This window comes from Corvus moneduloides, chromosome 9 (genome assembly GCF_009650955.1).
Source record: "Corvus moneduloides isolate bCorMon1 chromosome 9, bCorMon1.pri, whole genome shotgun sequence".
Classification (NCBI taxonomy): Eukaryota; Metazoa; Chordata; class Aves; order Passeriformes; family Corvidae; genus Corvus; species Corvus moneduloides.
In genome coordinates this window covers 17,591,725-17,617,348 of record NC_045484.1, presented here as the reverse complement: position 1 = coordinate 17,617,348, position 25,624 = coordinate 17,591,725, and the positions used below count along the sequence as shown (strand labels likewise).

At 37.2% G+C, this 25,624-nt stretch overlaps 1 protein-coding gene across 1 annotated transcript in view; it reads left to right on the top strand.

The window, feature by feature from the left end:
• The window catches only part of HS2ST1 (heparan sulfate 2-O-sulfotransferase 1), an 81,645-nt gene extending 60,923 nt beyond the window's left edge, over positions 1 to 20,722 (top strand). Inside the window, exons 3-7 of the mRNA XM_032118117.1 lie at positions 5,445 to 5,530; positions 9,054 to 9,192; positions 13,274 to 13,371; positions 14,438 to 14,595; positions 16,098 to 20,722. Of these exons, the coding sequence (XP_031974008.1) occupies positions 5,445 to 5,530; positions 9,054 to 9,192; positions 13,274 to 13,371; positions 14,438 to 14,595; positions 16,098 to 16,324 (708 nt within the window). The 3' untranslated portion in view covers positions 16,325 to 20,722. The remainder of the gene's footprint in view (positions 1 to 5,444; positions 5,531 to 9,053; positions 9,193 to 13,273; positions 13,372 to 14,437; positions 14,596 to 16,097) is intronic.
• Positions 20,723 to 25,624: the final 4,902 nt, after the last annotated feature.

The following is a 25,624-nucleotide window of genomic DNA, read 5'->3' as shown; positions in this document are numbered from 1 at the left end:
GGCAGGAGCTGTTCTGCATTGCAGCATGTCAGCACTGAGCCTTCCAGCTCCTTTAAGTGCATGTCTGCAGGCAGAAGCAGCTCTGCACAGCTGGACTGGGCCGAGGGGAAGCAGATGCTAAAGGCCCTCCACTTCCAGTTCTGTATGTGGGAGAAAGGTTGAGCTAGGGATCTCCATGCAGAGGAAATAATGGACTTAGGTGATACTGGAATCTGTTTTGTGATAGTGGGGTTGTGTTACTGTTGAGTATTTCCTCCTGTAAAATTGTTTCCTAAATATGAAGGTGATACTGTCATACATGATTACTGAGATTATTAAGAGTAAATCTGGTAGCCATCACTATAGTCCTGTTCACTGCATAGAACAAATACTAAAGACCTGTGCACTAAGAGCAGAATGATTTTTCAGATGATTTAATAAGCCTATATCTGTTAATTAAAAATCATGCTCAAGTCAGTAATACTTCATGCTGCGCTTCCCACCAAATTCTGTTTCTGTCAAGGTGCCTCTTGAAATGGAGGTCTGTCCTGAAGGATAGGAGAGCTAGTCATTTAATATAAATTCAATGGTATAAATTACACAGGCTACCTTAAATTTCTACTTCTGTTTGAACTTAATTCAAGTAAAATACGTTCTTCACTGGCTTAGTTTTGTATAAGAGAAACTCTTCATCTTCTCTGATAATAATCTATTGAAAAATGAAAATCTGTCAGTGCTGAGCATGTACACAATACTCTCAGTCCTACCTTCATTTGATACTATGCTCTTGTCCATGGTGATAAATTATGTACTTAAATTAGACAGTTGATACTGTTCTTCTCTGATGGCCATTAACTGGGAGATGCTGACAGTGAAGAACTTCATATATTGCACAGCTGTTCAAAATCGCAGAAATAATTATTCAGCTTTAATACACGGAGATAACTTGCCATTGTAAGTCATAGTGTGTAAGTCTGGAGATGGCAGGGGTGCTGAGTGGTAGCTGATGACATTTAGTCTGTGTGGGCTTGGATTAGCATGACATTCATATGCCACCTTCACTGGTGTAGCTCATTTGGGTGCATTAGGTGTATATGCGCCAGTAGTAAAATACGTAAACACATCATAGAGACAAAATTGTTTTATCAGTGATACTGTTTGTTGAAGCAAATCTCCCTAAGCAAGGTGAAGATTGCCTTGGGCCTGGCAGAAATTTGTAAATTAGTGAGCCTTCTTTTGTGCAGTATTTCTGCTGTATTTTTTCCAAACTACTGTAATTCTGTTACAGATTTTAAGTTCTCTGCCCATATGTGAAACCTTTACTTCTTGAATGCAATATGAAAAAAATGATATTTAAAATCCACTCCAAATATAGTCTGTATCTGATTTGAGATAATCCGATAAGAGTTCCTAACACTCAGTTTCAGGTGTAACTTGTCCCAGCAGCCCTCCTTTCTTTTGCAGTGTCTCTGGCAGCAGGATCGTGGGAGTTGCCCCCCTTTCCCCAGGTTGGGCCTTTTCTGTGCAGCAAGCTGAGTGCCATGTTGCCTATATTGCATTTCTGACCTGTGTGGTCTGTAGTAGAAACACTTGCTTTTTATAATTAAATCAGAGTAGTTGTTTGGTTGAATTTTATTTGCTGCTTGCATGTTTCAGCAGTGACACTTTGTCTGTAAAAGAATGTCTGTGTTATGGCTATCAGGATGGCATACCAGCCACACAAACTTTATTGGTTTTGTTACATGGTGAAATTGTCATCTAAAACATTTAAAATTAAATGACTGTTCTGCATTACAGCATGTATTCTTGATATATTATTTTAAAAGTGGGTGTGAGAACATTCTCTATACTGTTACGAATGCTACGATTATCCAGTGTTTCACTCCCTCAGCTTGCTGTTTTCTGTTTCTTGTTATTTTTTCTCCTTCGGTTTCTCTCTCAGTTTTTCTCAAAAGAGCAACCTGAAAATATATTATCTTGCTTCCAAGTGCATTCTAAAACAGTTGGTCTCTCAGAGGACAGCACAGTCGTAGTGGCTTTAGTGGTACTTATTTCCTCTGCTAGTGCAGGTTTCAGTGGCAGTGAGAAGTGGAACAAGAGAAAGGCTGCAGCAGCTCTTGTTAGAAGTGGAAGTACTGTCCTGTGCTCGTGAACAGTTAAGAACTTTTCCCTTAGAGTTAGATGGTCTACTGAGTATGAGTGCTGCATGTGTGCCAATTATATTTTCCTTCTGAGAAAGAAGTATTAGTGCAAGGCAGGTATCCTGGCTGTGCTGTGTCTGAACTGGTGAACTCAATTCACCATCTCACAAAATTGCTTCTCAACTGTCCTTGCCTTGGGCTTGCTTGTGGTTGTTCATGGCCTGCAGCCAAAGGTGTGCTGCTTGCCTGTTTCCAGCATTCCCAACCCTCTGATTCAGAGCTAACTCAGACAAACTCATGCGCACTCATGCACATGCTTGCACACTCAGACACACTCTTGCATACTAACACATACACACACTCTTGCACACACACACACACACACACACTGGGACACAAGCAGTCACACACACACACACCATCCAGCTCAGACACACAATCACACACAGACACATCCACACATGCACATACACACGCTTGCACAAGCATGTGCGCCTGTGTGTGCATTAGTGTGCGTGCATGTGCATGCGTGTGTGTGTGATTGTGAGTGTGATTGTGTGTGTCTGATGGTGTGTGAGTGAGTGTGTGGTCAGACTGTAGGGAAGAGGGACTGATGGTTGCAGTTAATGGACAGAGATAAGAACTTAAAATATCACTTTTAGTTTGCACACATGGCTTTTTCTCAGACCAGGTATGCTGGTTGGGTTTTTCCTTTTTTAGGCTCACTGGGACTTGTTTTAAATTCTTACCGTCCTAGAAACTGAATGTGTTTAACTTACCTTTCAGGACATCTTACTCCCCTAGAGTATGTTTGATCTGGCTTTTTAATTCAGTGAACCTCAGCTGATTTCCCACTTACTAAAGGCTGTGAAGCAACTTTGTAGCTGATTATATAAAAGCACCATGAAACAACTTCACAGGAATTCCATTCACGTCTATATGAACTTCTAAAGTCACCTCAAATTTTATTCAGTTGGGCTCAGATGGAGAAGCTTTCTCTGTCTTTTGAAAGCTCCACTATCCACTAAGCCCTGAAGAGAAAGGTAAAATTGATCATATTTAACAGTATGAAACAGTGAGCAATATTCATCTCTGACCTAAAATGTCTGAATCCAGACTCATTAGGTTGTCTGTGACCTGGAACAATTCTGGCTTTTGGAATACTGCAAACTGTGGGAGAAAAAAAAAAATCTCTTGCCTGCAGGCTAGTTATGGGCATTAAAAACTATAGTTCTCAGGGGCTCAGCATGTTGCAGGTCCATCTTAAGACAGATGTAAATGTCACAGCTATCTTACAAAACCTTCCTAGCCTTCTCTTAGCTTGGCTGGTGTTAGAGGCTAGACTATTCATCCGATGTTCATAAAAATTATTTCCGTAGCAGACAATAACATTGTAAGACAAAGGCAATAAAGGATTTTTGTAACTGTTACTGGAACATCTACGGTTTGATGCCAGATGCTGGCATAGGGATCTAAGACAAAAACCTTAGGATTTTGTACTTAACATTACCGTATATCTAGTCCTAGTCTATCCAAAACTGAAATCTAGATGATGTAAGATATCAAAAAGCTTGTTCATGGAAACATAAACATACCTTTAGTATGTGGATTGCACTGCACAGCATAAATAGCATAACTGGTTTACTTGCGGAGTTGTATCAACCAACCGTGACATTTTGGGGTTCGTGGGTGAAGGAAGGAGAGGTGATTTATATTTTGTATTTAGAAAACTTCTTTCCTAGGTAAAGAAAAATTTATAGCTGAGTCTCTCCACTGAAAATATCTTGTCATTAATCTTGGAAAGATACAGTCAATGGAAGTGTGGTTTATTTCAGTAGCAGTAAAGGTAGTTCAACCGGATTCAAAGTCCCATATTACCAGTTTGTGCTATGGACAAAACCAGACAGAAAGGCAGTGCAGTTCAGGAAACACCATTGTGTAACATCGTGCAGCTAGATTTGTCGTAATTTTCATGTGCAATATGTGGTTTAAATTTTGTAATGCCACATACTATGAAACTTGTGCACAGAACAAATTAATGTTGCCTGTTACTAAAAAGTAATATACACTGCTGTTATCTGAGAGTCTAAGAGCCAGTGTTTAAAGAAATAAGTATAAGTTACCAACCTCTTAAATCCTAGACCATGAGTTTTGCACATTTGAAGAAACAGGAGCAGGCCAGTCTCACCTCTTAAAATCCTCAACTGGTAGGTTATAATAAGTAGTAAATATTACGCTTCAGGATACTCTCAATCTGCTTGACCTTACAGAATGTTAGTGTGTTGTCTTGAGCTCTCAAACTTTCCTTTTTTGGCTCTCTTGTCTCACCTCAGGATCTTTGTGGTTATCTGTTTCTCTGTATAACAGAAAAGATACTGCAGATGTGCAGAGAACACTATCTTTTAATTCACTGCCTCAGAAATGGCATATCTTCGTCAGACAGCTCAGGCAGTACAAATTTATCATCCTCTCTTTGTTATCCAATTCACTAGATTTGAAATAACTTTCAGTTACATGCTTTGATGTTAAAATATTCTGTTCATCTAATAAAGCCAAGCTCTATCAGGATTTGCATGTCCCACTTAATTTGATCACACTCCCTGGTTTGGGGCTTGTGTCTTATTTTGTTCTTTGAAATGTAAAGCTATTCCTATTTTTGTGAGGTTTGCCAGTAACTGCTTTATGAGCCCTTGTTCAAGGGCTACTTCATGCTTTAGCATGCAAATTTCCCTGAAATGTTACACTTAAGATGACTATTCAAAATAGTAAACTATAGATAGGATTTACATTGCATGCATTTATAACATTTCTGGATTACCTGTGCATTGCATTTTGGGATGGAGGAGCAAATGAACCATCAGATTCATTTCTTATGTCCGAGTTAAATAGGTCTAAGAACATGCTGTAAATCTGGTACACTTCTATTCAAGGGACTGAATACGGATCAGACAATTCTATCAAATATGTACTTGCATTTCTACTGAAAGAATTCCACATTCTTTTCAAATTACAAATAAAATGCACTGACAAAAATGTGAATGTTTGTCTTGCTGATGTTTTTGTGGTAGCTTTCCTTGAACTGTCCTTCTGATTGCTATATTCTGCTTTTGTTTTGTTTCTCATCATTAAATTCTGATGATCTAAAATTAGTCATCTGTATGCTGCAGAAAAGTCTATTTTAGCTGGCACAAATTTTTTGGTAATATTCAAAATAGACTTTTTTATCTAATGCATTATGAGATCTTACTTAGAAGCCAGGAAACACCGTGTATTGGGAAATGTAATGAGCAGTACAGAAACACTTTCTGTTGCCCACTTTCACAGGTCCGATTTGTGAAGAATGTGACTTCCTGGAAGGAAATGAAGCCAGGATTTTACCATGGCCATATATCGTACCTGGACTTCGCCAAGTACGTTCCCGTGGCGGTACCTGCGGAGCGCGGAGCGGGCTCCAGCTGGGCTGCCAGTGCCCTCTAGTGCTCGGAGCCTGGGAACTGCAGTTTGGTAAAAACCCTCATACTGGCGTTCCCATATGGCCACTACCTGCGGTTGCTATTTCACCGATTTCTCGTTTTCTTGCATGATAAAATGTAGCCGAGTTTCATTTTAAAAAAATCATTTATATACTGGGATTAATATTCCTTGTCTAAATTCCAAGCTTGTTTTACTGAAAATCATGGCTTTCCTCTGAAACACCGGCAGTTCTGTTTCAGGATTGGCTTCCCGTTCAGGGAAGTTTAACATACCTGTTCTCAGAAATGTTTCATGTAAAGAGTAACACCACCTGCCTCTTAAGTTATGTAATTCTTCTCTACCTTAGTATCTCTTTACACTTCATCGAAATATAAAAAGTTATATTTTGAAGTAGTTTTCTGGTCTGTAGTAGTTTGGCTTGCTAGAAAAAGCATTGAAATAATTCTTGTGGAGTTAAATGCTGCTACTTCTAAAATGAAATTAAAATAAAATATGGTAAAAACCTCTCACTGACTTCAAAGGTTCAGGATCATATCTTTATTCTCACTTTCATATGTTTTATTGTCTTATTTTTGCTTCTGGATCTAAAGCAGTGATCCTCAGTAGCTCAGTCTTATAAAACCTCCCCTTGAACTGACAAGTCAGTTTTGCTTAAGATGCTTACTAGGCAGTGCTTCATCTTGCACTTGAAGCATGTGGAAAATGATTTAAAATTGAAAGTGGAATTTTCAGATCTCATTACGTTTGACTGCACAAACAATAGTAACCACTACTTCTACCTCTTGCTGACGGTCACTCCTCAGTGTTGTTATGTTTCTGTGCATTAAAGTATTTATTTAAATTCTTTTTTGTATGTAATGATTCCTTTTGTTTAGTCATTCCTTTTAATTACTCATTCTGTCATGTACACTGATTTTTAATTTGAACTTTTTATTCCAATGAATGAAATGGGGAAGTGAGACCTTCACAGATTCCCAATACTGTATATTATTACAGGAAATGCTAAAAGCTACAATGGCACCAAGTTTGCAAAAAGTAACAGGCAAAAAGAGTTACTTGCAAATCAGTCAGTCAAATAAAATATATAAAAATTCTTTAGTTTCCTTTCTGCTTTTTTAAAATACTTCAACATTAATAAACGCTTGAACTGAGTAACAGCTTTCTGGTGCAGCAAAGCTGCCGAATGTTATTTTATACATTAATTCATAAAGCTGAAAACATTTTCAGATACTGGAACTCCTAAAACTGAAATAATTATTTTACATCTAGAAAGCATCTAAGCAATTTCACAGATTTCTTTCATCTGCATCTTCCCTCCGGGACTGTGTTATCCTTGTCTTTGTTGTTTGTTATCCTTTCACCTGAGTGATTTTTTTTTTTTCCCTACAACAGCTTGCTTTCTCATACTTTGGGTTTTCATTATTAAAATAATATCTTGAATACGCTGGTTGTGCTTGACAAGGCCCACACCTTTAAGGCTGTGAGGTATGTTCTTGTAATGAACATTTTTGTAGTTAAGAAGTGTAAAATATTTCAGAAGAGTCAATGCTTCCGTATACATGGACATCAGACTTAGGTCCACTGTCAAATATCAGAAGTACCTCTTAAAATATGCGAAACTTAAAAGTACTGGATTCCATCGATGACTCACAATATTGAGGACAGGTTATTGTAATCCATCAATGTAGAAATTACAGTAATAAAAGTTTAAATTTTTTCCCTTTTCTTTTTGTCTTTTAAAAATTTCTTATCCATTCTTATTCCCTATTTTCTCTGGTAAATGGTTGGGAAAAAAAGTTCTTTGACAATGCAATTGCCAATTCACTGTTATTATTAATAAAGTTACAGTAACAACCTGTGTTACTGTAACTGAAGCTAGTTGTGAAAGCTCGTGTACAAATCCATGCAATTGTACAATCCAGCACAAGCATTTCTAAGGACTTGGACATGTTCATTAACCCACAGATATGTGCTGTTCGTTGGTTGAGTCTGCTGCTGTATCAAAATGGTTTGTTACAGCTTTCTCAGCATCTGCAGTAGTCTGTGGAAGGGGACATGTGCATGTCTCATGCACTTTAGTGTACCTTAAAGAGGATGCAGTTCAAAGCCTGGATTTTGCATCAGAATGGCTGAAACATTCACACACTCTATCTGCAGGCTTTGGAAAGTCAGAGCTGGCATGCAGACAGATGTCAGCAATGCCACCTTTGAGTGCTTCAGACTGACTCATTGGTACTCTGCTGGCAGCACTGGAGAATCAATTGCTCTTTCTGTAGCCTCTAACAATTTCTCTGTCTGTAATGCTGGTCTTTGGAAAAAGTAATGCCTGTTAGTTGTTTTTTTTTCTAACTTCCTCCTTTCTGCTGCTTTTGCTACGTTTCTGTTCTTAAGCTTTTCAGCTTAAGATTCCTCATATGTACAGTATCTGGTAGTAAAATTTATCCCTTCAACAATAATGGCACTGCATCTTAAAACTATGAGTGCTCTGTTTTAGCCAAGCTAGGAGGCATGAATGGCCCTCTGTAGATGCAGAACGCTTTCCCAGTTTGCATAGGAACAGAAGAGAACTTTTTTTTCCAGCTTTTAGCTTTATGTCAGGGCACTTGACACACTTGCAATTTCCATTGTGATATAAATTCTTTAATATTTGGATACCATAATTATTTGCCAAAGGATGTCTCAAATGGAAGAGAAAATAAAACTGAGAAATGTATTGTAAAAGCTGACTTGAATGTAGATCACTGAAAGGTAGCATTTGCACAAAACAGTTTGGTGGTTTAAATCTTCCTCATGTGTCGCGTGAGCTTACTGCCTCATTTCATCAGGCTTCTGTTTGTACTGCAGTACATCAAAATTTTCTTAGGATAAATGTCTAAGGAAAAATTTTATATCTTTAGATAGAGAAGTTAATATGATTACAGATACTATCTTAGACTTATATTTAATAAGCATAGCCATCTGCATTCAACCCAGGCAATGGATGGGCTCTGAGCTCTGTCTTCCTGCTGTTACAGTTAATGTCTCTGACAACTGGAGACCTGCCAGGAAAACCACTCATAGCATTACAAAGCTCAGTTCACAAGGGCAGGAACTCAATATCAAACTTCCTTGTACTTACTATAAACATGTATGTGGCTGCTAAACTAGTTAAGGCATTTCTAGAGTAAGGATGGTTGTGTAAACATTTTTAGTATCAATTTGTATGACAATATGTCTGGTTTGTTTGTTTCTTTAATAATAAACCCTTAAAATCATAATCCTAGGCAAACTGAAATTGAGCTTACTTTCACATCCGTGTAATATGCTGGATATGAGGATGATTAAACTTCCTCTCAGTATCATGTATTCTGTGTATAGATTTTATATGTATAGTTGTAACAATGAAGACAGGCTTCTACGTATTAGATGAGAAGCTTTGATTTGTCCTTTGAAAGATGTGTTTTTCCTCTTTTACTTTAGATTTGGCGTTAAAAAGAAACCAATTTACATAAATGTCATAAGAGATCCTATAGAGCGCCTAGTTTCTTATTATTACTTTCTGCGCTTTGGAGATGACTACAGACCAGGGCTACGGAGGCGAAAACAGGGGGATAAAAAGGTAAAGTACACCCAATTGTATATGCTGTACTTACTAAAATTAATGTGAAAACAATTTTTAAAATGTCCTGATAAAAGCTGAATAGTTGTTTTATCAACCTTGGTACTAATGGTGGCTTTGTGAGTTATATTCTCCATTTCCTGTCCATACTGGAGCAGAGCATGACATTAAATAGGTTCTTTACACCCTTATAAATTCACTATATGTTGCAATTTGTTAAAAAAAAAACTAAATAGAACCTTTTAAAAAATTGTTTTTAGGCATCCAGACTTGTAGTTATGAAATTAAGCTATTCCTCCTATGTAAGAAGGCTACATCTCTTCTTGTTGAAGACTGAGACACATTTTCCATCAAAAGCAGTAGAACTGCTGATGCTTTGGCTTTGTTGTTTATTTTCATATAATTAGCAACCCAATTTATTTCATTTTTTAAAAATTGAAACATTGAAATATCTTTTTGCTGTGGAGTATGATACATAAATTTCTGTACTTCCTCCTGTGTCTTAGATGGTTGTAGGTATAAGTTCAGGTTAGCACATTCAAACATTGACTACGAATACAGCTTCAGAATGGCAATATCATTCAGGCTCCATAATATATTTGTTCCAGAAAGAATCTATACATCCCTGTCATGGTTTGCAATATGACATTTTTTGGGCGTGTTGCTTTGGATTTTTCTTAAATCGGGAAGAAAAGTAGTGTATTAAGTATATGAGTATAGTTTATAAAACTGCAGCTAGAACAGTGTGGAATCCTGAAAAATGCAATGAGTTTTTGTACTTTACAGAGTCAAACACTTTATACAGTTTCAGTGACGATATTTTCTTAAGCTGATGCTGTTTTTCTGTAATGTTGACAATTTAGTGTCATGCTGTGTGAGTACCAAGAGACACTGAAAAAATAAGCAAAAATCACACTAAAGACAGCTTAGTCTGTAAACACCATAACTAATAAACATGAGTGATCATTTGTATGCTGCCCCCATCCAAATAGTGCTTTATAAATACTGGGAGCAAACCATTCCTCTTTTCTTTCCAGTTGGGAACTAACTGCTCCCTGTTATTTAGGGTTTAGCGCCATCTTCAGCTACTGCATTTCAGTTTGTCCAGGTATCCTGCAGCACAGCAGCCTTGGAAGAGGAAAGCTTCAAGAATAAATTGAAATTAAGCTTAAAAATTGTCTTTGTAGAACTGGCTAAATAGATGAAAAGGTGATATGATTTCATAAAGGCATTTTTAAAAAGAGAGATAGGATCTCATCTTTTGTAGCCTGCTGTCTTCCTCTTTCCTGCTGGAGATCAGTCACTTGAAAAGCTGAGCATGCTGCCAAGTCTGAGCTGTTTCTAGGACATAAAACTTACTAAAAAGAGTGGAATTTAACAGTATTTGTGTTATTTTTGAATTATAATCCAAACAACCTTGTTAGGTAGTCACTGGGAAATGTTACGCCAAAAATCCTTAGTGTTGCTGCATGGTAGACTGCATTGTAAGCTTTGATTTGCTGGAAAAAAGGTCAAATGCATTCCTGTTTAAAATGTTTACAATGCATTGCATTATTAATTTTATGTTTTTCTGTTGAAGATGCTTTTTTCCTTTTGTCACTATGATACCACTTTATTTAGGTCTGAGACTTAGTTGTTGTTATACAGATTTAACATGTCCTGTAAGTATCTCAAGTTTATTTGAAGTGAAATTGATTTACTGTATCAAACTTCTGGCTTCTTTCATTTAAATCAGGTTTTTCCAAAGTGTCCCTGGGGAACTGTATGTGTGTAGATGATGTAAGTTTTGTATACATTAGTTATAAAATTCAGTAAGCTCAAAAATTGATTGAGCCAATTGCAGGGTCTTTATTCTATGTGTGTATGTATGTATTTATTCTATAAATGTAACACTAGTATGTGTTCCAGTAGATTCACTTAAAGATTTTCAAATGAAAAGTAGGGAAGGTCAGAAATCACTTCTAATAGAAGTCAATTGTTCCTTTATTAGTGGAAAGGAATCTCAATGTACTTTACACTCCAGTCCCCTCCCAGTCCATACTACAGCAGTTATATGGAAGAATTCTTAATTAGGTTTTTTTTCTGTGTCCCTGTGCTTCCAGTCAAATTTGGCTCCAAATGCAGAGTCTGTAGAGGCAAGGGTTTCTTACAATAAAATCTCTGGATGGAGCAGTCAAGGTAGGTATGTAAGAGGAAGTGTGGAACGAAGTCTGTCCTATTTCGACTTACTTAGAAAATGGCTTGCTTCCTTTTGCTTATTAACTGTAAAATAACCTGCAGGTATAAGCAAAGAAATCTTTGCACAGGTGCCAGTTCATTTTTAGTATAAATGTTCATAATTTAGGCTGTGCATTTAACAATAGATTGGCGCAGAAATTCCCTAGAGAACTATGCCAGGGAAAGCATACCAATGTCTTGTTTTCCTGGTTAAGCTGCATTTTTATCTGTGATGTGTGGCATGTTGTCCTGGTTTGAGACAAATTCAGAGAAACGTCCAAAATGAACGTCCTCTGATAGAAGGCAGGTTTCAGCCACCCCTCCCCCGCCAGGTTCGGGAAAAAATTTCCTTGGAGAAAAGTGAAGGAAAAATTCGATTTATGTAACAAACACACGGGAAAAGAATAATAATGTTAACTAATAAAACCTCTCGCTGTGGAGAGAAACCTGGGAAGATTTTAGAGTCCTTTCTGTGGGTGTGGTCTCTCCCTCTCTCACCCTGGAGCTGGAGTTCAGCGTGGGGGGCCCAACCCCTCTGGGCCAGTGTAAGGTCTCCCAGTGAGGTTCTGATGTTCTGAACAGTTCCAGAAGAGAAGAAAAAGAAGCCAAAGTCCCAGGGAAACAAAGGAGTTTAACTCTCTGTCTCTCTCTTCCGAGAAGAAGAGCCAAGAGCTGGGAAAAGCAGGAAAGTGCTTTCCTCCGCTCTTGCCACCACAGAAGCAGCTATCTCTGTGTCCTTGGAACACAAACTGCATTGAAAAGTTCGTCTGGCTTTTTTTTCTTTCTCTTGCACCCAGTTTTAAAGACACAGAAAGGCACAGGAATCATGTCTGGGCATAGAGGGATACACATCATAAAGTCACCCCAAGACACATGTACAAGCTATTCTAAACTCAGAGTTCAATGTGAACCAAGGCACCACAGTTTACTCCCTGCTTTGGCATAGTATCAATAATTTTTTCAGATTATTTTATAAACTTCATCACAAAATAGAAGCAAATGATGTTGTCCTTGTTCTTAACCCCAAATAATTACACAAATGTGTTTTTACATAGTTGCTTTGAACAGAAACTTGTAATTATACAGAAGAAGCAGTCTAAAAAGTTGTCTATGTGATCTATTTTTTTTTAATCTATCCTAGATACAGGCCTTATATCTTGATTAGAAATATCATAAATACTTTATGGTGACACAATAAAGCATTTACAAATTCCTTCCAGTGCTAATGGACTTCCTTTTGTAACTGTGTTACTGCAGTTGAAACTCTGTTACTACAGCTGTGTATCCACATAGAGAGCAATATTGTATGGAATATTCTGTTATGCAGTGAAAACTTCCATTCACTTCTTCTGATTGCCAAAAAAAAAATTAGCCTCTGAAATGGCAGTTGTTTGTCATAATTAAAATATAATAGATCCTTGTTTAATCTAAAACACAAAATGCACAATGTTCTATGTTATAAAGATCCAGCTGTTGAAGGATCACACAGTTCCTGATGGCATTTGATGCTGTATCTTTAGTGACTTTTTTTGTAGGGGAAAACAATTATACCAACACGTAGGGACTGTTTTTTCTAGTTTTGACAAATAGCCTTTGCTAAGGTTATATCAAAGGTGTATCAATGTACCAGGTAAGATCAATTGTTCATTAGTTGTAACCATGAAAGACTGTCCAAGTACTATTTAATTGGGACAATAGGTCATCCTAAAAACACTGTGAAAGCAAGGCTTGAAAAAATGTTTCTTTTTCTTTAACATCATATATGTGTTTTTCTGTCCCCACTGCATTTAGCAACTAACCAGTTTGGGATGTTTGATACATATATGAAATTTTAAAGCTCAGCTCAATTTTGTCTTTGTTCCAGACCTTTGATGAATGTGTGGCAGCTGGAGGTTCCGACTGTGCTCCAGAGAAACTTTGGCTTCAAATTCCATTCTTCTGTGGCCACAGCTCGGAATGCTGGTAGGGAGATAAATTTAGCTTGTTAGTCAAGTACATCAGTGCTGAAATCTAAACTTTAACAAATTTTAATATGTAGCCCGGTTGATAAAAGTGTGAGGGACTGGACAGAGTGAAGCAATGAATACTCAAGTAATGTGTTTTCTGTAGAAGATGGATTTACTGAAACAGTTTTGCAGTTCTTTAAACTAGCAATACATTACAATATTGTATCAGCAGTGCTATGAGGGAAAACATGTTTTCAATTTTAAAAATCATTTTTGCAGATTTAGAGTCTTGACACTTTTCTCTTAAGTCAGACTACAGTATTATTCTTTTGGAATGGAGATATTTTAGTTCAAGCTCCTGAAGTTCCTGGGGAGTACACAATAACTGAGATTGGGATAAATTTATAATTTAAAACCTTTACCAGATATCTAGTAGTCAATGCTACTTAGCAGAAACTGAAACAAAAGCAAATAGCGTCCATCTGTCAATGCAACATGTTTTATAATAATGGCACAGACTTAAAAAAACTCTTTAGCAAAAAAAAAAAAACAAACAAAAAACCCCTAGATTATTTGAAAGACTCTATGTGATATCAAGGCCAATTATTTCTCAAAGGTATTGTTCATTCAAACACATGCAAAGTAAATGGCCACTTGTGAGATCCTCTTTCAGTGCCTGTTGGTCAAACCTATCTACTCTCTGGCCATGTGGAGAAGCAGAGAAAGAAAGGAGGTGCAAAAGGGAAGGTGTGTTCAAATTTCTGGTATCTAATGTGAAAGTGGAGAACAGGGTATTAATATTGAGACAATGTAAATCCTGGAAAAATTGCATGAATAGAAGCATTAAGCATATACACACATCGGGTATTTTTGTTGAGAATCTTTTGTAAATAGAGTTGTATTTTTAGGTAAGAACACAGATGAGAGAAACTGGAAAGGAAAATGAAGTTAGGAATGGTTATAACTTAAAATGAGTCCTGCCTTTCCTATACAAATGTTCTGTTGTGAAGTAATCTCCATCTAGGGACCAAGGATTGTTGGCTGACATCAGGACTTGCTGTAATTGTTCTCTGTCATTTTAGGAATGTGGGAAGCAGATGGGCCTTGGAACAAGCCAAATACAATCTGATTAATGAATACTTCCTAGTGGGAGTTACTGAAGAGCTTGAAGACTTTATCATGTTATTGGAGGCAGCTTTGCCCCGGTTCTTCAGGGGTGCCACAGAACTGTACCGCACAGGTATTTAAATAGTTGATTCCCATGGATTCCATGGATTTTTCATCCTCTTATTGCCATTTTCATGTGAATTCTTTAGATCTAGATGAATAGTTTTGAGTCTCTGCCAGGTTTGCCTCCCAGCTGAGTGATGCTCCTACAGAAGAGACAAACTCATTTTCAAAGATTCTCAATACTTCTTTTTTTTTGAGGGGGGCAGTGGGGGCAGGGTGAGAGGGGCTACTCCAAGTATCCTTCTGCCTTACACGAATTGTAAATATTTAAGGTTGGGGTAAAGGTAGGTGGGTAGGTATACTGCATGTAACATTGTGACGTGCTTATAGCAGAACATTTTTTTAAGGTTTTGCAGTGGCTTCAGTTTGGTAAAGTGGCTGATGTGGCAGATTTCCATTTCCTCTGAAGCCCTGCTGGAATTAAGTGTGCTCGATGCACCCTGGTTGGCTGAGCAATAAAGCCTGAGGGATGCAGAGACCCAAGTAGATGTTTATCTTCCTGGGCTCCTAGTAAGATGTAACAACTAGTAGCTCAGTTTCTAGGAGCTGGCCATGCAATTTATGATGAAGAAAAGATCTATCTTAGCAGGGCCTCTATCTACAAATAGAGGGAGAAAAGAATCTGATGTACAGAGCCTAGATATGTAGTATTAACAAGTTAATTACAAAGCAATAGGCAGCACTCCTTGGGGAAAATCTGGTCGTCATTTTGGTCATCTTTGTCTCAGAAACTCTGTGCAACAGGGATGTGGCTTACATATCATTTATGATAAGACTACAGTATTCTATTTAGATGGGAGTATAATGGTTTAAATGCCATTAGTAGAGATTGTATTTTGATTAGAAATAGAGAATTGAAATAACTTGAAAACAAGGGGTTTCTTCTCTTTCATGGAGGGCTACAGAGAGCTATGCCAGAGCAAGGGCATTTTTGGTAGTCTGAATTGAATATAACCTTCCCTGGAGGTATTTAAAAGACGTGTAGAACTGGCGGAGGTATTTAAAAGGTGTGTAGGTGTGGCGCCTGGGGACATGGCTTAGTGGGACTTGGCAGTGTTATGTTTGCAGTTGGACTCGATGACCTTAAATGTCTTTTCCAACCTAAATGTTTCTATGATTCTATGAAAGAAGTATCTCCTGTGCAGTTTCTAAAATTCTTAACATTTGATACCAGATTAACATCTAAATAATTAATTTCGAAAGACCAATTTTGCTCCAGGTAGATTATGTGGAGTAATCTTATTCCTTAAATGAATGTTCATTCCCTGGGTTTATTAGAGCAAGGAGGAAGAATTGAAAGAATGGATGCAATGGATTCATAAACATTTACTGAGAGGCTGCAGTTATCCAACTCTGCATGTTGTGTTAATAAATTTTGGATTAAAGCCTGTCCCTTCTAATGCAGTTTATCAACACACTGAGAGTATAAAAACTCTGTAAATAAAAGGACTGTAAACATTTTTTGAGCACGCGAACTTGAAAATGAAGTTATTGCTTTCATTTTGCATTTAGGAAAGAAGTCACATCTTAGGAAAACAACTGAGAAAAAACTTCCCACAAAAGAAACTATTGCCAAGCTACAACAGTCTGAAATCTGGAAAATGGAGAATGAGTTCTATGAATTTGCACTGGAGCAATTTCAGTTTGTCAGAGCACATGCAGTTCGGGAAAAAGATGGAGAATTGTACATTCTGGCTCAAAACTTTTTCTATGAAAAGATTTACCCTAAATCAAACTAAGAACGCTATACTGTTAGATTTATGGACCTAAATCTTTGGTCACATCATCATCTTAGTCCTCAGCCATGGAAACTAGATTGCTTGTAGACCTCCAAGACATTTCTTTATATGAGAAAAGTGGGTTGTGGATCACCTCCAGGGCTGTGGATATAGCTGTGTTGGTAATCCAGAAGCAAAGGCTTCATTTCTTTTATCTAACTAATACTTTCCGTGGGAGTCAATATCCTTAACCTGAAGAAATCTACACTGTAATTCGGAGCAATTAATACACGGCAGTTCTATTTGAAAATATAAACAATCAAAAAACCACTTCTGTTGATGCTCTTTTTAATTTTCAGAGCAATTTATTTTCATTTATACTTCTGTGAAGAGGAAATAGTTTTCCCCAGCTTTCAACATGGAAATTTTGGTTGTATACAGTATGAGTAGTCCTAATAACTGGCTGACATCTGTGCTTTGTTTTTGTGAATCATGTCACATGGTATTAATTGGGATGGTTAATCATGTTCTGCTGAGAAATGCTGCTGCTGCTGGAATTGCCCATATTTATATATGTGGTTTTATTAAAAAATTATAACTACTCATTAGTGTTAAAATGTCATTTTCACATTAATATTGTAAAAAGTTAAAGAATCAGAGCAGTGGGGTTTTTATTTTGGTTTTTTTTTAATCACTACCACCACTGACTGAGGTTGGGAAAATGACAAAGAAATTTGGTATTGTCTGCAGTTCTAGTTGATCCTTACACAGTGGTATAAAAATCGTAAATTCAGTAAGTTTCTCCATGGATTCTTTGTAATAATTGTAAACTGAGGTATTGGTGAATCCATATTATGACTCTATTAGTGAGCTGTGGTATGGCTAGGGTTTTCCTACTACTTCAATACTTTTATCTGTAGAATATTTTTACTGAGGTGCTTTATAACGTATTTTAAAGCATTGCATTTACAAAAGGAGTAAAATGCTGTAAATACTGCTAATTTTATGTATTTGGACCAAAAGGTTTAAAAGTAACTAGTTTAAAGTGGGGTTTTTTGCACCGGTTCTGTTACATGTGAAGTGAAAAACATCACATCTAATTCCTGGTTGAGTTAACTGTTGGACATTGCTGAAACACACTTCAGTGACCTCTCTGACTTCAATACCAGAATGTTGTCCAGGGTTTGTCTTTACAGAAATGTAGTCTTCATCCTTTTAGAAGGGTAAGAGAACAAGAAGAAAAGTGTCATGTGCAGTGTGGTTGAGAAAGATGCAGTGAACTTGATTGACATAATTGTATTTATGTAACTGCCATTACGCGACTGTTGTAACTTTTTGAGTTGCCATTATTAACAATGTGAAACACCTGGTAGATGAAGTAAATTGAAATTTGAGAACAGATGTTTGGGGCCACTGCATTATAGCAAATGGCCATGGAGCACTGCAAGAACTTTTCCTAATGAATTTTCTTAAAGATGAGTATTTACACAACTTACACCTGCCTTTTCTTAAAAGTGCTTTTCACAGGATTTGATTGGGAAGGCACTGAGGAGACAAAGGAATGGTGGGAAAGGCTTAAATTCCTAAGGTATCATGCTGAAGGCTTAGTTTAAAATTACCAAGTGGAGTTTCTTTAACCAGCTTGTTCTTGTAATGAAAACAAAGGAAATGGAAAATGGTCTGTGAACTGGATGTCTGCAGCCAAAAGCAACAGCCCAATTACAGAGAGGATAACAAGAGACTATCAAGTACATCTTGCAGTTTCTTTGTTTTCTTAGATTTTTCCCTTCTGATTTTAAAAATAGATCTCTCTTTGTTCTTCCCAAATAATCAGGGAAGTTCCTTCTCATAAGTTACCATTTATATAGCATGAACCATGCATAAGACTTCCTGTTCTAGTTCTTGTCTGTTGACATCAATAATAATGCCAACATGTTTGGATATAGGATATGTTAGGTCACACATGAAGACATGTTTCCTAGCTAATGAAAGGAATTGAGGAGTCATACACAAAAAGTAGTTAATGGGCATCTAAAAGTTTTCATTGAAAAGCAGTCACTTTTTTTAAAAAATAAAATAAATATTTATAATCCCAGGAAAGATTTCTGCTCAGTGATCGTTTTATGTTAGATTTTTGGGGGTTTTTTTACCATGTTGTTTTCCTTAAGAATAATTCAGATTAGTTTACCTTCTTGCAAATTTTCAGAAGAGCACCTCTAAGAGAGCTGAAGAGCTTGCTAAGTGAAATTACAAAATATTCATCTAAGTAATGAAATAGGTATGTAGACAAATGCTTCTCTATTGACAAGAAAACAATAGACAAAACTTCTACTGATTTTAGTAGGGTCTACAGAAACTCCTTCTATTCTGTAAGCAATTTTAAAAGTTATGTTTCTTTTCTTCCAGGATTTGGAATTTCTTAATTATGAGTCTTAATAACAAAACCAATGCAATTTTTTTTACTTTTAAAAGAGCAATATATTTTTCATAGTTCATGTAAGGTAACACATTTTGTTTAATCAGATATCACTTCCTGTTCTTTGCTGGGAACTGTTAAGATTGAGACAAACAAGAATTTTAGGAATATTTTTGAGAAATGTTAGCAACAATTGGAGCAGTACTCATTCCAGATGTATTCAGAAAATGTGATCATCTGTACAACACAGAAGGAACCAAGGCTGTCTACTTTTATATCTAGTGCAACCACTAAAGCAAACTGTGAACTTAGAATAATTTGAGTTTAGAACTATCAAACTTGGATTTCATAAAAGACAGTTTAGGAAAAGGAGTTTTACAGATTTTTAATACTCTGTTCTATTCATCTTCTGTTTGGAAACAGAAACAATCCAAGTTGTTACCATTAAAAATATTTTACAGTGTAGAAGTATGATTTATCTCATGTATTTTCCCTTAATGACTCATAGAGGAAAGCAGCAATATGTGAAATTTTGGTTTTGCTTGTTGTATGATCAGTAAACTACTATGCAGCCTCCTGAACACAGATCTTATAACTGAAGTCACTGTACTCTCTGTAGAGGAATGGGATTGGCTTTTTGCAGGGCTAAGTTCATTTGAAAGGTGCTGAAATGCTCATCTATCTACATATAGTTGAGAGTAGATTTTGTTACACTGTTCTGTACTTTCTGTACAAAACTACCACCCACATTTTGTGCAAAGCTCTAGCCCTATTGAAACTCTTGATGTCAGCACAAGGCGCAAGGCCCCGCTGTGCTGGTGACTACCCAGCCGTACCCACAGCATGCCTGGGACACTTGTGATACACCAGGCAGTGCTGACAGGAGAGCAACAGTGTTTGTAGCTCCTTCCCTTAATAATTCTGCAGACATGCAACAAGAATTTCACTCTTATTTTGTTAGTGCATCTATAAGCAGACCCAAGGCTAGGGTGCAGAATGTCCTCTGTGCACATTCCTGCTTGTTCTGGGTGGATTTTCTAGCAGTCTCTCTTTTATTGGTATGCTGATCATGGCTTCATTTTCAAACAGACATGAAAATGTATAGCTATACAAAATAGGAGATGGAGAACCAGCCCATCCTGGTCATTTGAAATGCCTTTTCTGTGTATTTAGTTTTTTCTGAAGATACCTAGCTATTTTTACATTACAGGAATAAACTTTTGCTTATTGATAGTCTCAGAGCAGTTCTATATTCTATCACTAAAAATTCAATTATTTTCTTTTACACTTGTGTTTGAATTCTCCATTAAGCTTACCTGGCGTTGCTAAAGGTGTATATGACAAAAAGGTGTGTAGATGATACTGTCTGAATTGTGCTGCTTAAGCAGTCAATGGAAAAGCCTGATCCAAGTGCACTGCCAATTTAGCTCTTCAAAATTAGAGCATATTTTATGACTACTAGAGATTAAACTTAAAGAAAGTTTAAGGCTACTTAGTTGGATGGATGCTTCCTTTACTGTAAGCCTATGCAACTCTGTAACCTTTCCAGCAGTATTTATAGAAAGAGCCCTCTTCCTGAGACTTTTCTAGAGCATAATTATAAATGTTCGTACACTTGTACTGTCTGATATTTACATCAGCAGCTTTCCATAGCTTCTGCAAAAGAGACAGATTTTTGAGCATTTCTAAAGCAGTCCTGAATGTAATTCTGAAAAACATGGATTGTGCTTCATTACCTTTTTCTTTTTAAACACACACAGCTAAATAGTGCCTTTTTTCCTCACAATCCATGTTGAAGATGCTTGCTCCCACTCACCCTCCATAAATTGATTCATTTGTGCAATACTATTCCAACTTGAAACCATTTTGTCACAGCTGTTTGAGAAATAATCTCCATTTTTCCTCACTGTGCTGCCAGCTTTCTGTTGTTTAAGTGTTTCAGTTGATTACCTAATGCAAATGCTATAAAATAAAACACCCACTGGGAAGGGGAAAGAAAAGAAGTCTGGTGTCCTGTCTTAATATTTGCATGTCACATTCACATTGAATGCTTTTTTTCTGGAACATGTTGTTACACAGTATTGTGAACTTTGTTGGCAGCTATTGTGATTTTGGAGGGGAGAGACAAGCTGGAGTGTAGCTCGTCTGCAATAATTTCATACAGCTATAACCAAATATATTTATAGGCCCTTAGAACTTGCATGGCCTTCATGACCAGATATGTTTTAAGTTTGCAGAGGGTATACACTGTGCTGAAAGCATCAATGAAAAGTTCTTAATATTAAAGCCAAGATTTGTAAGAACAGAAAACTGGCATTAAAACAGTGGATTGATACATCTGTGCTTCCCTGCCTAAGGGAACAAGTGACCGACTGATTGCTATGGTACGGGAACACCCTCAGTTACTGCAGTGCTGAGAGTGGTGTAAGAACTTGAGTAGACTAGAAATGTCATTTGCATTTGTAAGCAAGGACTTAGAACAAGAAAATACAGTGAGCATGGGTATAGTGCTGTTGAGGATTTCTGAGGCATACTATAACCACTGCCCTATAAACATCCCTGGCTGTGTGTGCCATGGAGCTGAACATCATCTGACCCTGCCAAGTTTCTTAATGCAGTGGTTCCTAATGTGTAGTTATCTGCCTTGACAATTAAGAACCATCATGCAATTACTCAGCAACTTCCACTTGAGGATTTTAATGGCTTTTAAATCCCCCTTTTGTTGAAAGTAGACTTTTCCTTGCTCCTGTGAATGGAAGTGATAGGTGTAGTTGTGCACAGGAAACAGCCTCTCTGCTTTTATCAGCCAGGGGGAAGTGGAGGGGAAAAATGCCTATATAAAGGTACAGGACTTCCTAAGGTCACTGTACCTGTCTCTGAAATGATGTAATGAATTAAATGACAGCCAAAAAAAGTTGCAATACAATAAAAAGCTTTATTTGAAATGACAGTAGCTCCTCCTCTGAAAGAGAGAATGACTGTGGTAAGTACTGTTTGAACCGTTTTTTACCTGATGTTCCCATTTGCACAGGTAATTAATCTCAGCAGTTGGAATTCATGGCCGGGGAGCAAGAGAAGGAAAAGGTGGTTTTTGTTCCAACCAATTTTATTTTTTTTCAGATCCTGTATTTTCATTTTATTTATTGTTTGCATCTTGCAATTGATTTCAGTACAATTTCCTTACTTTTTAATAAAATAAAATAAGTTGCTAGTGAATGTCAAAGCAATGCCCAGATGTTTTCTTCAAGCACAAGTCCCCTGCTATGACCTCCTCCCCCAGCTTCATTACGACATAACGCAGATGTGGCAACTTTCAATAAGAGCTAATTTAAAGGACTAATAATACTCTTTGTTAAAAAAAAACCTCTACAAAGAACACCTGTGGCCTAAAAATGAAGGCTTTGAGACCTTTCACCTTGTCATAATAACCAACTGCATCCTCATAAAAATGGAAAATACTGTGATAAACATTCTCTGCCCATTTTCTGCACACTTGCAAGGCTGATCCTGAATCCATTCTCATATTTGCTACACACAGATATTAACCTTTCGTAATAAATATGACTGTCAAAATAATTGCACAGAGAATAATCTTCCTATTGAAAAAAAAATAAAATCTGGGAACAAAATAGGTTAAAATGGTGATTCATGGGAATTGTGGTTATAGTTCAAGTATGCAGGTATTGCATTCTCTGACGTTTTAAGAAAATATTCACTACTGTGCTGCATTACATATGTTATTTCAAACATAGTTTCAGTATTAATAATGAAAAACCTTGTTCTGTTTTGAAAGAGAAACATACTTAATTTGGTATGATAATTTGAATGCCCTAACTCTATCAGAACTCTGAGTTTGATGCAGCAGTTGCTGGAAAATATTATAAACTGTCTCTTTACCAAAAGAAGAGAAAAGCTAGTGTAGAGAATAATGGCCTAGAGGGCCTAAAGGCACCATTACAGACTTGACTATTATTGATTGCTGGTTTTAGCACAGAATAGAATTTGGAATCCTTAATCTTCTTTATTTAGAATTTAATAACTTTTAAAGTGTCGCAATTGGAGAATTGGCAAGAGGAGAAAGAATGTTTAAGTGCTAGAGACTTGTGCAATTACAGGCTGGCTTTGTCAAGACTGCCTCACAGCAGTGTGTAACAATGGATGTAAATATGGGCAAACATGATGTAAAGCAGTCGATATGGAAGGAGGGGTGTATTTATATCTGTGAAGACAGTCTGTAAAGAACAGAGGAAAGTACAGGCAGAAATATAAACCACTATATATTGCAGTAATTGCTTAAATTAACAGCTATGATGGCTATCTCTGGCCTAATTATCTGCTTTGGATCTTCAGTGCCTTGACTGAATTAATGAGCTCAAAGCTGAGCCATCAAGGCTGCTGCTATTATAAGCAAGGCCTGTACACCACCAAATGAAATGTCTCCTATTTATAACCCCAGACCAAATACCTACTTCCCGCACTTTGCTCCAGTACTACTTACAGCTAAACTGTAGATCTGGAAAAGCAAATTACATTGACTGGGAAGCTCGTGTGCTCTGCATTTGAGGTCTTTGCTTCTTGAAGATAAAATAATTGCATGATAGCAGCCAAATCCATAAAGTCTGGGAGAAAGCATCTGAACGTTCAGATTATGTGGAGCAAAAATCCTGCACTTTTATTTTTGTCCATTCAGAATGAGTTCACTGTCTCAGGCAGATTCCAACCAGACATCTGTTAATACTAAAGGCTGCTTCAGAGAGATGTTTGGAAACCTGAGTTTTACTTTCAGCAAAAATTGCTGTAAATGTTTTCCACAAAACTTTTCAACAAGGTTTTCGAGTTGGTTTTTTTTTTTCTTAAGACAAACAGGGAGTTTTCCCCTTAAAACAGAGCAAAACAGGAGCTTGTCAGTGCCCTCCCCACAACAGCAACCATTCTTTGTCAGTGTCCTTTTATTTTTTTATCCCCCAAGTGTATGGAAAAATATGTATGAGTGTACGACATCTGTGTTCAGTCTCTCCCTTTTCTCAGCTGGCTCTGGGAGATAGTGTGCTAGTTTCTGTTCCTTCACAAGCCTTCCAAAGAACAAGTCTTATCTTGCAGGTGTTGTTGTAGGACGTGAGATCATGCTCCAGTATGGAGCTTATCAAACTTGGTGTTTACTCAGGGTCACCTTTGAGAGCTGGTGGCACTGGAGGTCCCTGTCCTGTGGGTGGGGAGACACAGCGCTCACATGTTGTGCTGCATTAGCTCGTGTGTGCTCCTGACACTGCATACAACAGTTTGGATACATTTACCCCATCTATCTGGCAAGGATATTTAACTTGGGGGGAAGATTTTTTCTTCTTTTAATCTTTGTGCAGGAAAAGTGACTGACAAGATGAGAATCAGGCTGCAATCAACATGTTTTATTAAGCAAAACTTTGCAGTAAGCTTGTGTATCTTTGGTTCTATACACCCTTCTCCCCAGCTCACCCATTGAGGAATGTTTGAGAAAAATGAAGAGTGAATTACAAGGCCAAAGGCAGCTTTTGAAGACAAGGTTGAAAACCTTCTAAGTAGTCAGAGGCACAGGCAGATGTATGACTGCACTTTCAAAGCCCAGCTTCTTTGTGTCTCTCAGCATCTGAGTACAGCTGGGGCTGTACTCAGTTTCAGTACCTAGTTTATAAGAGCTTTCTGCAATGAAAGATCCTGGTGTTAAAGCTTGTTCCTTTGACAACAGTGTTTTCCAAGGCAATCATGTACTTTGTGAATGAGAGAGGAGGGAGAAACTCTGATGTCATCGTCGTTTATCATAGATGTTCACAGATGATTGTTCAAATTATTTTCATCATTTCATGTCTGGCTTGTGTGTGGTAATTTAAACTCTTTTTTGTCCTTTATCATATGCATGAAAAAGATGTGCTCAAAATCCAAAATTTGTGCTTTTTTTTTCTGTAGCTGCACTGGTAGATGCTCCCCCATGCCAATCGCATCTTGTTTATCCAAATTGAAATAATGACTGAAAACTGTAAGTCTTCCTGTCTAGTTCCAAAGATACTGCAGAAGACTAGGAAATGGGGACCTGAGTACCACAGCCATACCTGGTGTTCTAAAATTTCTTGAAGTCTGTGATATTCCATAGCTAAAAGCAATGCAGACTAAGTGTTGTGATATTTGACAGTATTTGTGAATTTTTCAAGTATGGAGCCTGAATTTAGCCATTTATGTTAGTTAATATGTAGTTATGTAATAAATTGTTCATGGGTTGTTTTTTTTCAGGTTGAGCAAGTATCAGTAACTTTCTAGGAAAGCAGAAGATCTAGTTTTATGCCAAGGTATTAACATCACAACACTTTGGCATCTGGGTTTGTAATTGTTGACTTTACTCTTTTAAAACCACGCAGAGAATTGTTTTCTGTTGTTTCATGCCATGTTATGAGAATACATATATATATTTCCAACAATTTTTAAAAATAATTTCCTCGTCATATTCTCTTCTGTAATCACATCTGCAAGAAAAATGTGAGTTAGAAACATTAATCATTTTGAAGACAAAGTGCTGCTTCTGCTGACTGTAGACGTTTTTGCCCAGGGTGGTTTCCTCTTTCCATATAAATCAAAAAAACCCCATACTGCTGTTCTTTCCAAATCAGGTGGGGGCAGGGGGAAACCTCAAAGAATAAATAGCTGGTTTTCATGGGATGTTGCCACCACAAAAAACAGGCCATCAACAGAATCTTAAAGGATTTTTGAGAAACAAAGTTTAAGCAAACTAAATTAAAAACAAAGCCAAGTTTTTGCCCTGCCTAAAGCTGGTACAAATCCTTACCCACATCACTTCAAAGTTGATAGGATTCCACTCTCTGAATGTCCCTTCAGATTAGGAGTGTTTCTTAGAGTCCTGCAGACTGGTTTCTAGACTT